Source organism: Sus scrofa, chromosome 15 (assembly GCF_054392235.1).
Source record: "Sus scrofa isolate SSC_HxYL_T2T_F1_AM1 chromosome 15, Sscrofa_HxYL_maternal_Yorkshire_Landrace_v2.0, whole genome shotgun sequence".
Taxonomy (NCBI): Eukaryota; Metazoa; Chordata; class Mammalia; order Artiodactyla; family Suidae; genus Sus; species Sus scrofa.
The window spans coordinates 48,498,226-48,513,057 of record NC_139397.1 but is presented as its reverse complement, the minus strand read 5'-3'; the positions used below and the strand labels follow the sequence as shown (position 1 = coordinate 48,513,057).

At 39.6% G+C, this 14,832-nt stretch overlaps 1 protein-coding gene across 2 annotated transcripts in view; it reads left to right on the top strand.

Annotated features, from left to right (window-relative positions):
* Positions 1-14,832, top strand: part of CSMD1 (CUB and Sushi multiple domains 1) — a 1,878,204-nt gene that overhangs the window by 1,742,897 nt on the left and 120,475 nt on the right. For both annotated transcript variants that reach the window (XM_084999785.1, XM_021075826.2), the window contains exons 43-46: positions 3,723-3,900; positions 5,649-5,794; positions 6,868-6,948; positions 8,021-8,134. In XM_084999785.1, the coding sequence (XP_084855911.1) occupies positions 3,723-3,900; positions 5,649-5,794; positions 6,868-6,948; positions 8,021-8,134 (519 nt within the window). The remainder of the gene's footprint in view (positions 1-3,722; positions 3,901-5,648; positions 5,795-6,867; positions 6,949-8,020; positions 8,135-14,832) is intronic.

The window sequence follows — 14,832 nt, the reverse complement described above, 5'->3', positions numbered from 1 at the left end:
ATCCATGAAGTCCATCTGTTCTAATGCTTCATTCAGGGCCTGTATCTCCTTATCGATTTTCTGTCTGGATGATCTGTCCATTACTCTAAGTGGGGTGTTAAAGTCCCCCACTATTATTGTGTTATTGTCAATTTCTCCTTTTAAGGTTGTTAGCATTGCCTTATATATTGTGGTGATCCTATGTTGAGTGCATACATACTTAGAATTGTTGTATCTTCTTGGATTGATCCTGTGATCATTATGTAATGCCCTTCCTTGTCTCTTAAAATATTCTTTAAGTCTATATTGTTTGATTTGAGTCTTGCTACTCCAGCTTTCTTTTGATTCTTGTTTGCATGGATTATTTTCTTCTATCCTCTCACTTTCAATTTGTATGTGTCCCTAAAAGTGAAGTGGGTCTCTTGAAGACAGCATATATATGGATCTCATTTTTGTATCCATTCGGCCTGTCTTTGCCTTTTGGTTGGGGCGTTTAGTCCATTTACATTTAAGGTAACTATTGATATGTATGTTCTTATTGCCATTTTATTAATCGCTTTGGATTTGTCTTTGTTGCTCTTTTTTCTTCCCTTCTTCTCTTGTTCTCTGCTCTGTGGTTTCATGATTATCTTTAGTGTTATATTTGAGTTGATTTTTCTTATTTGTTTGTGTATCAATTGTAGATTTTTGGTTTGCAGTTACCCTGAAGTTTTGATATAGAAATGTGTGTATGTGTGTGTGTGTGTGTATGTATATATATATATATATATATATGAGATTATTTTAAGTTGTTGGTTTCTTAATTGTAAGTACATCTCCAGTATGCTGCATTTGTACCCTTTTCTTCTCATGATTGCTGATTTTGGTAGCATAGTTGTGCGTGGATGATTTCCTATCTTTACTATATATATGCCTTTGCTGTATTTTTGTTTCTGGTTGCGGCCTTTTCTTTTCTACTTAGAGAAATTCCTTTAGTATTTGTTGTAAAACTGGTTTAGTGTTGCTGAATTCTCTTTGCTTGTGCTTATCTGTGAAGGTTTTGATTTCTCCTTCAAATCTGAATGAGAGCCTTTCTGGATAAAGTAATCTTGATTGGAGGTTTTTTCCCTTTCATCATGTTAAGTAGATCATGCCACTCCCTTCTGGCCTACAGAATTTCTGCTGAAAAGTCTTCCAATAACCTTATCGGGGTTCCCTTTATGTTTTTGTTTCTTTTCTCTAGCTGCTTTCAGTATTTTCTCTTTGTCTCTTATTTTGGTCAGTTTGATTGGTATGTGTCTATGGGTGTTTCTCCTTGGGTTTATTTTGTGTGGTAGTTGTTGTGCTTCCTGGATTTGAGTGAGTGGTTCCTTTCTCATGTTAGGGAAGTTCTGGCAATTAGATCTTCAAATATTTTTTTCTGTCCCTTTCTCTCTCTCTCTTCTCCTTCTGGCACCCTTATAATACAGACATTGGTGCATTTAACAGTGTCACAGAGTTCTCTGAGACTTTCTTCATTTATTTTAAATCTTTTTTCTCTTTTCTGTTCCACATCAGTGATTTCCACTAATCTGTAATGCACCTCACTTACTCATTCTTCTGCCTCCTGTATTCTGCTGTTGGTTGTTTCTAGTGAATTTTTTATTTCAGTTATTGTATTTTGCATCTCTGCTTGCTTAAGTTTTAAATCTCATATTTCTTTGCTCAGTGTTTGCTTTAAATTATCAATCTTTGGGCCTCCAGTTTATTTCTAATGTCTTGCATCATCTTCAGTATCACCAGTCTAAGGTCTTTTTCCTGGAGGCTGATAATCTCCAGATCACTTAGCTGTTTTTCTGGGGTTTTTTTCTTTCTCCCTTATCTGAATTATAGTTGTCTGCCTTTTCATTTTTATAGGTTTTTGGTGTGGTGGCCTTTTTACATATAATAGAGTCGTAGCCTCTCTTACTTCTGATGTCTGCCCCACTTGTGGGTGAAATTGGTATGGGGGCTTTCTGTAGGCTTCCTGATGGGAGGGACTGGTGCCTGCCCACTGGTAGGTGGAACTGATTCATATCCCTCTGGTGGGTGGGGCTTTGTCTTTGGGTGAGATTAGAGGTGGCTCTGTGCCTGGGGGTTCTTTAGGCAGCCTGTTTACTGATGGGCAGGGCTGTGATCCCACCTGGATTGTTGCTTGGCCTGGGGCTTCTCAGTGCTGATGGGTGGGGCCTGATTTCCCCAAAATGGCCGTCTCCAGAGAAAGCATGCTGATGAATATTCCTGAGAGTTTTGCCTCCAGTGTCCTTTCCCCACAATGAGCCATAGTCATCTCCTGTTTTCCCAGGAGATCCTCCAAGAACTGCAGTCAGGTACAACCCAGATTCCTATGGAGCCTCTGCCTTGCTCTGACACCCAGTGCATGTGAAAGCCTGTGTGTGCCATCCAAGAATGGGGTCTCCATTTCTCCCAGTCCCGTGGAGCTCCTGTGCACAAGCCCCACTGGTCTTCAATGCCAGATGCTCTGGGGGCTGTTTCTCCCAATGCCAGACCCCCAAGCCTGGGGAATTGACGTGGGGCTCAGAACCCTCACTCCTGTAGGCAATTCTCTGTGATACAGTTACTTTCCAGTCTGTAGGCTTCCCATCCAGCAAGTATGGGGTTGCTTATATCATGTAATCACCCCTCTTACCTCTTGATGTGGCCTCCTCTTTGTTTCTGGAGTAGGATATCTTTTCGAAAGTTTCCAGTCCATTTGGTTGAAGGTTGTTCAGCATTTGGTTGTAATTCAGCATCTGGTTGTAATTTTGTTGTTTTTATGAGAGAAGTTGAGCTCCAGTCCTTTTATTCTGCCATCTTAATCCCATCTCCCAAGTGTAATTTAATAAAGCATTTTTAAAAATGTATTTTGGCTTATTCGCTTTACCTAATTTCTGTACCTTGTGTGGCAAACATTTGAAAGCTTCACAAGATTCAAATTAGCCACACAGTTGTACAACATCTATTGGATTTTAGTTTAAAAAGTCTATTTGTCTACGACTTTGAAGTATTATTCCATAATCTGAATTAAAGACTCCATCTCAGATTATCCACTCATGTATATGGCCATTTCATTTTTCCACAAATAAAGCAAAATAATTTCCATGACAATTGTGGTGATCATGTTATTAAGTAAAATAAAAATGGACTGTTAGGGTATTGCTGAAATTCTTTACACAGTTGGTAGCTGGCGAGAGATGGACATCCTTCAATAAAATACCATGTGAGTAATTTCATCCCTTTCTCCAGGTGTAGATCTGAAAATAATTGATAATATCTTTACTTCAAGGCAAATAGATTTAGATTCTACTTTTTTAGACAGCTTTAAATAGACTTTAGAAATCTCACTTAAAACAAAAAAAATTTTCAGTTAAATATTTGTACATAATTTAAGCATAATCGCTTGCACTGGGTCCAATGGATTATCTGCTCAGTCAGAAGAGACACCCGAGTAATGTTTGTTTTTTTTTTTTTTTTTAATTATGTGGGAATGACTTTATCCTGAAGGGATTCTGAATGTTTGGAAGCTATATTAAATGAAACTTAGGTAATGTAGCTTAGAAATATAATTCTTCCAAGATTTTAGACTTTAAGGGAATTATTTTGACAAAGTAGATCCTAAGAAATATTTCAAAAGTATTTCTCAGAAGGGAAAATTTTGGCTGAGGAACTTTACAGACTTAGAGATGTTTACCTTATCCTTTTTAAGTGGATCCATTGGGCTCAATTTTTCTTTGCTTTCTTTTCAGCTCCTTGTGGCTATAATGTGACGTCTCAGAATGGAACCATCTATTCCCCTGGGTTTCCAGATGAATATCCCATTTTGAAGGACTGCATCTGGCTCATCACAGTGCCTCCTGGGCACGGTGTCTACATCAACTTCACCCTGCTGCAGACCGAGGCTGTCAACGACTACATCGCTGTTTGGTAGGACAACCTGTCCTGAACCACACCCATCTGTGGTGATAAACTGTTCTTGTGACCACTTAAGTGTCACTTACATCTATTTGGAGATGAAGTAGGTAGATATTGGAAAGGAAATTTACCAAGTAAATCGAGAGATGCAGAGATTAGATGTGTGTGTGTATGTGTGTGTGTGTATATCAGGATTACTCTAGATATAAGAGAATATCCCAAGATCATTTTATTTTTCATTTTTAACTGTGATGCTTTTTCCTAAAAGAAAAGCCCCGCCATTATGAGCATTGCGTGCTCCTAGAAATATTGACAAAATGATCACACACAGTTTCCCCTCTGTCCTTTATAAACATTGCAGGACTGCCCTTCTGTACCTCCGCAGGGACTACTGAGTGGGGGTCTGGCCCTGGCTCCCTAGCTAGTGAGCTATGTGGCCTGGCTCAGCTACTTCAACCCTCCTTGACTAAATTTTCACATCTATTTCTGCCTTTGTTTTTGGAGGTGAGTGTTTATGGGGAAATGGGAACCACAACCCCCTGTCATACTTTGGCAGGGAAAGGAGAGCAAGCCGCTGAGGCATGAGGAGGGAGCCCAGATTTGGAGAGCCAGGATGTGCTTCTGGAATAAACTGCCCTGAAAACTCAAGGAATAATCACAGTGAACAAAGCTCTGTGTGTGTGTGTGTGTGTGCGCGCGTGCACATGCGCATGCACGCGTTTGTGTTGTTATAAAGGTGGGAGTTGCTTCAGTTATTGAAAAATCTGTATAGCAAGAGAACAAGGTACATTCCAGGAGTTGGGAGGTACCAGGTGGGGTGTAGCTTAAGCCTTGTGAGAGACTGGGAGAGAGAGGAACGGTGACCTGGCCAGGTAAGCAGGCCCGACCATGTCAAGGAGTTCAGGCTTCATTCTAGTGTACGGAGGACTCAACTGAGGGTTGTAAGAAGGAGGATTCCAAGACCAACTCCTGGGTGCTGAATCTCCAGCCTCGTTGTGCAGAAAGCACATTAGCTGGATGAGAAGGGAGGCTGGTCAGGGAGGCGGTAGAAATAACTCTGGAGGGCTGGTAATGATGGTACGTACCAGTGGTTGTGGGAGAGGAATGAGCAGAAATGGGGAACTGGAAATGTTAAGCTGACCATACAAAGCCGCCATTTCAGAAGGAAAGCCAAACACACAAATATCACCAAAAAGAGAATCCACGCTACAATAATTACTGCAATAATTACTCAGATTAACCTATAGATGTAGAAGGGAGGGGCAAAATCTTCAGTTAACAGAAGCAGAGGGAGTCCTATTGTCTGAACATGCACGAGAGAGACAAACCCAGTCAGCTCTGAATGTTGAACTTCTTGATATTTCTAAATGCAGTATTTAGAAGATAGATGGTAGGTAGCATTTTACTCAGTTTCTAGAAATATTTCAACTCAGTAGCAAGAACTCCATAAATCTCACCCACAATTAAAGAGACACAACTGAATGTAGACTTTACAATGCGGACATTTGAAAGGAAGCTGATAAATGAATGGTTTGTTGTCACCAGAATAAATGTGACCTTGTCTCCAAGATGCTTCTGGAAAGATTGGCCACTGGGGGAGCAAGTCAGCCCCGAGCGTCCGGTTTGAACCCCGGCCCTTCCGGCTGGAGCCAGGGTCAGACCGTTCTCTCACCGACATAGAGGTGATGCCACTGGAAAATGGTGGGTCTTTTAAACTACACGTTGGAGCTTCTGTTCAGGTGGCCCCTCTTCTCCCCTAGGGATGGTCCTGATCAGAATTCGCCTCAGCTGGGAGTTTTCAGTGGCAACACAGCTCTTGAAACAGCCTACAGTTCCACCAACCAGGTGCTGCTCAAGTTCCACAGTGACTTTTCAAATGGAGGTTTCTTCGTCCTCAATTTTCACGGTCAGTGTGTTTTCACCCTGTTGATGAAGGCAGAAAATTCCAGTTGAATTCTTAAATTGAGTTGATTTTTCTCAAAGGGTTGACCAAAACCTCTCTTTCAGCTAAAGCCCTTGATTCTGCCAATTGAGAACCCATAGGATTTTCTTGCATTGCATGACCCTTTTTTATGTACTGTGTATTTATTATTTCATATCTCTTTTAGATTAAGCTGGGATTTATTCCCAGATAAGTGTATTGTAAATGAAACTGATGTGGAGACCATTGAAATACTCTTAGTACCTTTCATGGCATTCATCTCTGTCTCCAGAAGAATCTACATGGCGAGTGTCATGCAGTTACAGATGGGGCAAAGAAAATCTCTAGTGATTTTGAGAAAGAACACTAAATATTTTGGAGAAAAATATATCAGCCCCTTATGTGTCATGAGGACTGCCACATGGAGGCCCCCAGGACAAAGGTGGAGGTAGACCATGTCAGAACATGGAACCAGGCCGGGGTGAACCTTTCTCTTACAGAACACCAAATATATGTAAAGTGTTTTTATTTAAATGTTGTAATTTTTTTTTTTTTTTTGGTCTTTTTGTCTTTTTAGGGCCATATCTGCGGCATATGGATGTTCCCAGGCTAGGGGACTAATCAGAGCTGTAGCTGCCGTCCTACACCACAGCCACAGCAACGCCAGATCCAAGCTAAGCCTACGAACTACACCACAGCTCATGGCAATGCTGAATCCTTTAACCCACTGAGCAAGACCAGGGATTGAACCCACAACCTCATGGTTCCTAGTCGCATTCATTTCCGCTGGGCCACAACGGGAACTCCAGACATTGTAATTTTTTAAATTGTATACTTTTCCCCTTCAATTTTAGATATTCCTTGGCATTAAATAATTAAATGAGCATATGAAGCTCAAGACTTTTGTAAAACTATGATTTACAAATACAGACATTTTCGAGTGCCTGAGCATTGTAACATCACAACATAGGATCATATCACGGCTTTTTGTAGTATCTTTGTTTATTCAGCAAATGTAATTGTACTTATTGTTTTTATTATTTTTATGAACTCTGTAGCATTTCAGCTCAAGAAATGTCAGCCTCCCCCAGCAGTTCCACAGGCAGAAATGCTTATGGAGGATGAAGATTTTGAAATAGGTAATATTTTCTTCATTTCAACACCATTAATTTAATCTATTTTTTTACACTCACCCCCAACTGCAGGAGATGGTCAAATAAATGAGGATTTGTCAGAAATATTTCTAAAGCTTTGCTAGGAGATATACACAGAGGTCCTGCACTGAATAAATGTGGTTTTCTTTCTTGATCTCCGTGATTTTTTTTCCCATTTGAATTTTGCTTTTGTCATTTTGAACACATTTTCTCATTATATCATTCGCTAGTTCGTATTTTTCTCTCGAAGAACACTTTTTGAACTTAAACAGATGTTTGTATTTACTTAAGGAAACATGTTCATGCACCAGAAAAAAATCATTTGTGGCTAAAATGATGATTAGTATAACACTGACATTTCATGGATACTGGAATAGAATTAGTAAATATATTTAATGTAATATTTAGAAATTGTTTCATCATTTTATGTTAATGGTCTATTTCATTAAATAATCATCAGGTCACAGCCATGACATATGTTTGCCATATAATTTTTGTGACCCAGAATTTCTCAGTCTCAATTACAAATACTCCTTTCTATTGTCATGCCCTGTTTCAGACCAGTGGTCAAACCATGTGACCCAATTTCTGCTCTACTCCTAACTGCTTAATGAGAACATTGTGCTAATTAGGCTATGGTCATGGCGTAGCCCTCTCTGGATGCATTAAAGGCATTCTCTTATACAACCTTAAATCCCAAGACCCAATTCCCTTTTCTCTGTTCCCTTTCTTTCTTTCTTATTTTCTCTCCTTTCTCTTCCTTTTTTTTTTTTTTTTTTTTTTTTTTTGGCAATCATAGGAAAAGGGGAATGACCATAGACAATCAAAGAAGAAAAAAACTGCTGCTAAATTTCTGTGGTAGTCTTGATTACACTTAAGTTAGTATTTTTATAAATTAAGGACTGAAAGTGGCACTATAATATTAAAAGACTGAACATGAAAATGATTTTGGGTCAGGAATCATTTGCATGTTAAGTTGTCACACATGTTTAATATATGCACGCCCTGCATGTATTGTGGGGACAGGTTTCTGACCACACCGTGTTGACTCTTTCAGGGGACTTTGTGAAGTACCGGTGCCATCCTGGTTACACCCTGTCTGGGACAGATACGCTGACCTGTAAGCTCAGCTCCCAGTTGCAGTTTGAAGGTTCCCTCCCGACATGTGAAGGTACAAGGTTTATACTAAAAATATGCTTGGTTAGCAGGGAGCATGTGTCACTTATATGGGTCTGAACTTCCTTGTGGGCACCTGAATTTTTCTGCATGTATTCCAAGTTGTCTCTGTCTGTATCAGGATTCCATTGCAATTAAATTACCTGCTCAATTTTTTTTTAAATTTAAAAATTAAGGAAAAACATTTTAAATTACAAGCTCACAGAACTATCTAATTAATCATCCTTCTCTTTTAGCTAGCTCTACAGATGAATTGAAACTACATCAAATAAGCAGTTCCCATTGTGGTTCAGCAGAGTAAGAACCTGAGTAGTATTCATGAGGATGTGGGTTTGATCCCTGGCCTCGCTCAGTGTGTTAGGGATCTAGTGTTGCATGAGTTGTGTGGTCTAGGTCACACTCATGGATTGGATCCTGAGTTGCTGTGGTTGTGGCATAGGTTGGCAACTGCAGCTTCAGTTAGACCCTTACCCTGGGAATGTCCATATGCTGCACATATGGCCCTAAAGAGACAAAAAAAAAAAAAAAAAAAAAAACCAAAACCTCCTACAAATAAGAAATCTTGCTGATTCCTGACAGTTTGTCAGGGAAATTTTCAAACATATGGCAAAGTTAAAATAATTAAAAAATAATACCCATCCCCTTATGTTCTACTGTTAATGTTTCCTACACGTCCTTTGCCACTTACTTCTCATCTCTCTATCCATCCTTTAGACACCTGATAATTTTTTACATTTTTTTTTTCAGTGCAGGCAGTTTATTATGGTTTTTTTTCAGCGAAGGCAGTTTATTACAGTTTTTAATGATAATTTTGATACATTCAAGTCAAAGTGCAGGCATCACTCCACTGCCCTCTGGATTCTTTGGCATGTATAAAATTACCTGGTGTTTCCTCTTTGTTTGTTTGTTTTTTCCTATAAAATGTATAAACATTGAAATGTACATATGTTGCATATAGCAAATGCACATTTCATATTTTTATGTCTTTAAAATACATAAACCATACAAATAACAAAGATAATATACGTGATAGCAGAACGAAGTATAAGGCTGGACCTATGGAGTCAGTTGATTTGAATATAATTACATCACCTAAAAAAAATTTATAGGCATCTTCCAATAATGGAAGAAAAAAGACTTGGAAAAAAAAATAAATAAGCTGACAGGTCTCAATGTTAAGTCAGAAGTGTGATTGCTTTGCCTATCAGAGAGCTTCCCAAATTAAGATAGATTTTGTTACTTGAGAATCACAATCATATTGACCTCCTTTAAAGAATGGAACTTGCCTCTTAAAAGGACTTTGAATATTATCATTCATTAGGGATCTCAAAGCATTTATAAACTGAAGTTTAAGAAGAGCAGATCCAGAGTCTAGATTTGATTATCAGGTAACCTTGCTTAAGATGCTAATTCTCTGGGAATCACGTGTAATCATTTATCTGCCTTGTTTATGGGATTGGTGTAAAGACAAGTGAATATTAAATCTAAGGTTTTATAATGTTCATTATCTACCATATAAAAGGCAATTTTCTCTGCATTGTAATAGTATTGATTTTGCAAGCCCTTAGTCTCATAAACTGAGTCTTCCAGAATGTCTGGTAACTTCCTGTGTTTTCATTACTGATGAGGCAGAATTTCAGTCAGCCTTATAAAGGGAAATGATTTTTTGACATCTGAAGAAAATCCGGTGTGAATTATTCTTAAATTACCAGGATAATATAAATTGTTTCTGAGAAAAGTGTACTTTCACTAGAGAGCCAAGGGATGAGGGCTAAGTCCACAGGGAGGGGTGCCAGGAGGGTGTCCCCCCTGCCCCTACATTGTCATCTCTTGCTTTAAACACCAACAGTACCCACGGTTGTGGAGTCACTGAAACCCTGCCTCCCTGAAGGTGAGGGTAACATGGGGGCTAAGTCAAGACACCAAAGTCCTTTTTTTCCTGGAAAAAGTACTATGTCCAAACCACGTTACCTCAGGACAGTGATATACAGAGGGTAGTGGTGAAGGGGGTGGATATAGAATGTTCATCTTTTGTCCTTTTATATGGAAATTATCCGAGGCAAATCTTCATATTTTTAGGGCACATTTTAATCCCACCAAATACAGCCTTTAATTTCTCAGAGTAGCTGACTTTGAGCAAAGGTGGTCTCAGTTGATTAATAAAGAAAGGCATAAATGCTTACTTAATATGACTCCAAAAATAGGGAAAATGCCACCCTCTGTTGTCACCCCCAAGATTAGTATGAGAATCTCTAGTTGCATCCATGTTGCTGCAAATGGCATTATTTTGTTCTTTTTTATGACTTAGTAAGATTCCGTTGTATATATGTACCACTTCTTAATTCATCATCTGTCAATGGACATTTAATTCGTGGCAATCCAGGGATGGAGTAAATACACACCACAGGAGCATTGCTCCCTAAAAACCCACTCCGCTCTCACCCCCACTGGCAGGGAGTATCCTCACCAAACAGGCTTTCAGGCCAGAGGTCCCCAGGCCTCCTAAACTCGTGGTTATGACATAGGATGTAACCTCATTCTCTTCTGTTCTAAATCAGAAATAAATTCGTTAAAAATGAACTGGATTATTTTAGCTGTCATTCCCTAAACACCTCATTACTTAAGGAAAGGAAATAGGGATTCAAATGTCTTTCATCAAATACTTAATCACCAAACGATCATTTTCCTTCCAGTACTTTCCTGTTATTTGATTGGGCTCAAGTAGGGGCCAACCCCTCAATAAATTCTTGATGGAAAATTGTGTTAGTTATGAGTGCTACTTCCTCAAATGTCACCACCACTTTTAGAAGTTCTGCTTTGAAAACTATCACCACTTCAGGGTGACTGATTGTTTCTTGAATGTTCACACCTTATGCAGGTAAATATCACCTTGTTGGATACCCACCTTAATTTAGAAAAAAAGGAAAAATGAACAAGGGTCTGGAATGTTTTTCAACACCACCAAGCAAGTCTGGTATTTTCTTTGGGCACCATCTGAGTGTCCTACAGTTTAGCTCAATTCTGAACTCCCTACCTGAGATACTATCCGATCCCACAGGGTTAAGGGCTCAGTCCCACAGCCACCCTCACTTCAGACCCCAGTCACAGGTCTGGGTTGTTACCTGTATTTCTTACTGACTGCTTATCAATCAGGGATTCCCAGTTTGATCCTTTGTTGGAACAGCTCACAAACCTCAGGGAAACAAACATGACTACATTGAGCAGTTTCTCGTACAGTACATTGTAAAGGGCACAAGTGAACAGCGGACAAAGTGGTACAAAGGGCAGAGGATGGAAGTGTTCCCAGCACAGGACTTCCATCCCTAAGGAACTGGGTGTGTCACCCTCCCAACTTGCTGCACCACCTAGAACCTTCACCCACCCAGAAGCTGTCTTCCTACAGCTGAATCGCCAGCACCCCCATCCCACTGCACCCAGGGCCCATGAGTGGGCAGTATCCCCACCCTCTCCACACAGGTCTTTGTGGTGACAAGCCCTCCCTGAGCCACTGGGCCCACCCTGAGTCACCTCATTAGCATAAGTTCAGATGTCATCTATAGGAATCCTGAGGGACAGACACCTCCTGGCCTCAGGAAATTCCAAGGGTTTGGGGGGTCTCCATGCTGAGAACATGCGACAAAGTCTGAGGGTTGTCATAAAGGTGACTTTTCTCAAGTTAGGAGAGAGAAGCATTTCAGAAATTGAAGAGAGGCCATAACAAATGTTTGGAAATGTGAAAGGACAAGGGACATCAAGGAAAGAGGGGGTGGCCCCTGGCAGCTTTCTCTTGGGGTGTGTGGAGGAAGTGGTGTTGGTGGCTGGAAACCTGCAGGAGGCCAGAGTGTGAGGGGGCACACTGTCGGCAGCCTCGTCCCAGAAACAATGGGGATCTGTCAAGGGTTTTTAACTTTCTTTTCATTGGAAACATGCATTTTCAATGAATACTGAGGGCTATCAGTGACCTTCAGAGAGCACCATTCCTTAGGAAGCATGAGCAGGACAACAAGGCATCTCCAGGCCTCCAGGTGACAGAGTTCTGTGTCCCAATTCTTTCAAACCTAGATGAGCTTAGAAGAATTAATTTTATTTAGAAATCCTAATGTTTGACTCCACTCCTTTTGCTGAAGGCCTGCAAGAGGCATTAAGTCATGTGCTTTGGGTTTTAAGCCTCACACTGGAATTTGCTTCAAAAGTAAGCTAAAGGAAATAACTGCGTGGAGGGTGGCAACTCAAAGCTCAAGTGAATGTCTGTGAGCGGCAAGTTCCTTCAGAGGCGCTCTGCCAGGATCCTGACACAGATGCTTCCCACGGTGGGAGGTCTCCAGCAGCCCCTGGGGAAGCAGTGGGTTTTATCATGAAGGCTCAGCTTAGGGGAGCCTGCAGTCTCTGCAACCTTCCCACTGTCAGTGGGGTTGCTCCTAGCAACTGTTTCTAGGGAGGATGCGAAAGGATGCATAGGGAGGGATCGGGAGAAACATAGCCCACCCGGAGATGGACTCGGTGCACCTTCAAAACAAAATGTATGTCTGTAAGATGTGCTGGGAAGGGTTGTAAAAAGAAAGGAAACTAATAATTTCACTGATGTTTTCATCATATCTTATCCAAAAGACAGAAACAGCAATTTAAAAACAGAGGGAATAAAAATAGGTGTGTGTAAGACTCTGCATCTGATTTCTAATCACACCCTGGACTGTGCCCTCAGCTCTCCAGATAGATTTTAGAAGGTGGACTGTGTCCTGTTTCAGATGGTCTGACGTCCCCATGTCCTCTGAGAACTGTAGCTACAGTGATAAAATTGCAGGACAGAGAGGCAGGCTGTTCCCTGCCTCCCTCCTCCTCCCCCGTGTAAAACCTCAGAATGGCATGAGCACTGTAACAGCTTCATGTCAGGAAGAGGCAGGCTTGCGGTCAAACCTTGTGACACCATCTGCCCATGTAGTGCTTTAGATTTAGGAAAAACATTTGCATGGTTTTGATCTGATTATAACCCTGAGGAGTGGCTTTATTGCTCTCTAGTTACATTAGAGTAGAGCGAAGCTCTAGCTTTCTGCAAAGTCAAAGCAGGTTCTGCGAGATCCTAAAACCTCAGCCCTGCACACATGCAGAGAGATAAAATTCTATTTTATTTTTTATTATTATTTAAAAAATATCAACATTTATTTTTATTTCCTTCTAGTAGAATCTAAAATCTGGCCAAAGAGTATTGAACTTTTTAGAAAAAGTGTAACATCCATTTTTGAAAGGCCATACTATCTCCTAAAGAGTGATCTTACCAACATCACAGAAGAATATACTTTTTTAATTAAGTTGTTTTGGTCTGTGTGTTTTGGTTTGAATTATTTTTTACATTTTTGTCACTAATTAACATTGTAAATACTCTTAAAATCTACTTAAAATATGTATTTATTAAGAGGGTTCTATGAAATGTTTTACCTTTGGTGATCTTATCCCTAAACATTTAAAAGATTTTAAGATGCATCTCAATGAGAACACTAATATGGACAAAATAAACTGGGTGGGGGGAATACCTTTTTACCATTACTTGAATATTTTAAGCTTTCTCATCTGTTTAGAAAATGTGTTTATTTGAAATGAATGCTTTAATAATACACATTTCACTCATTAAAATGAGATAATGCAACAGTTAAGACACACTTTGATATCTTCTCTTTATCATGGAGGGAAAGCAGATAATGTAACTTTTTGAACATTTTAAAAATAGTTTTGGCACATCTTTATTTTTTATGTTATAGTTTCTTTTTTATTGAAGTATAGTTGATTTTTAATGTTGTGTTAATTTTTGCTATACAGCAAAGTGATTCAGTTATACATTTATATATTCTTTTTAACATTCTTTTACAATGTGGTTTATCTCACAATATTGTATATAGTCCCTTATATCATATAGGACCTTGTTGTTTATCCATTCTATCTTTATTTTTTATTTTTTTGTCATCCACGGCATATGGATGTTCCCAGGCTAGGGATCTAATCAGAGCTACAGCTCCTGGCACCACAGCCACAGCAACTCGGGTTCCAAGCCTCGTCTGCGACCTATACCACAACTCACAGCAACACCTGATCCTTAACCCACTGAACAAGGCCGTGGAGCAAACCCATGTCCTCATGGATACTAGTCTGGTTCGTTAACCACTAGCCACGAGGGGAACACTCATTCTCTCTTTATTTTTGAACCATCAGCAATAAGAGAAATAATTTTCTCTTAATAATTCTACAAGCAACTCTTTCTGGAGGATAATTAAATTAGCAATGAGAGATATGACTGATCAGGGACTTGGTGATTTTCTTTTGCATTCATACTTACACAGATTAGCTTTATTGTGATTAACCTGGTGTAGCTGAATAAGGGGAAAAAGGAAGCAGAGGGGAAAAGGTGTCCATATTATCTTAACGATCCATTCACAATAAATTAACCCCTTAAAAATTGCTCCTAATTTACATAGTAGAAACCCAGGGTCCAGTATGACTCATCTTTTAATACAGTCCCATGCAGTCAAATCCAATGTTTAAAACTTACTATTCTAAGTATAATTAAAAGTATAATCAAAGGCTGAAATAAATTGATTTTTCTGTCACTGTATAAAATGTCACAGTTTTTATAATATTGCCTTAAAAGGTGAGGTCTTACATTTTAGTTGAAAACCTGGGTTGCTGTTGTTGAATCCACAAGGC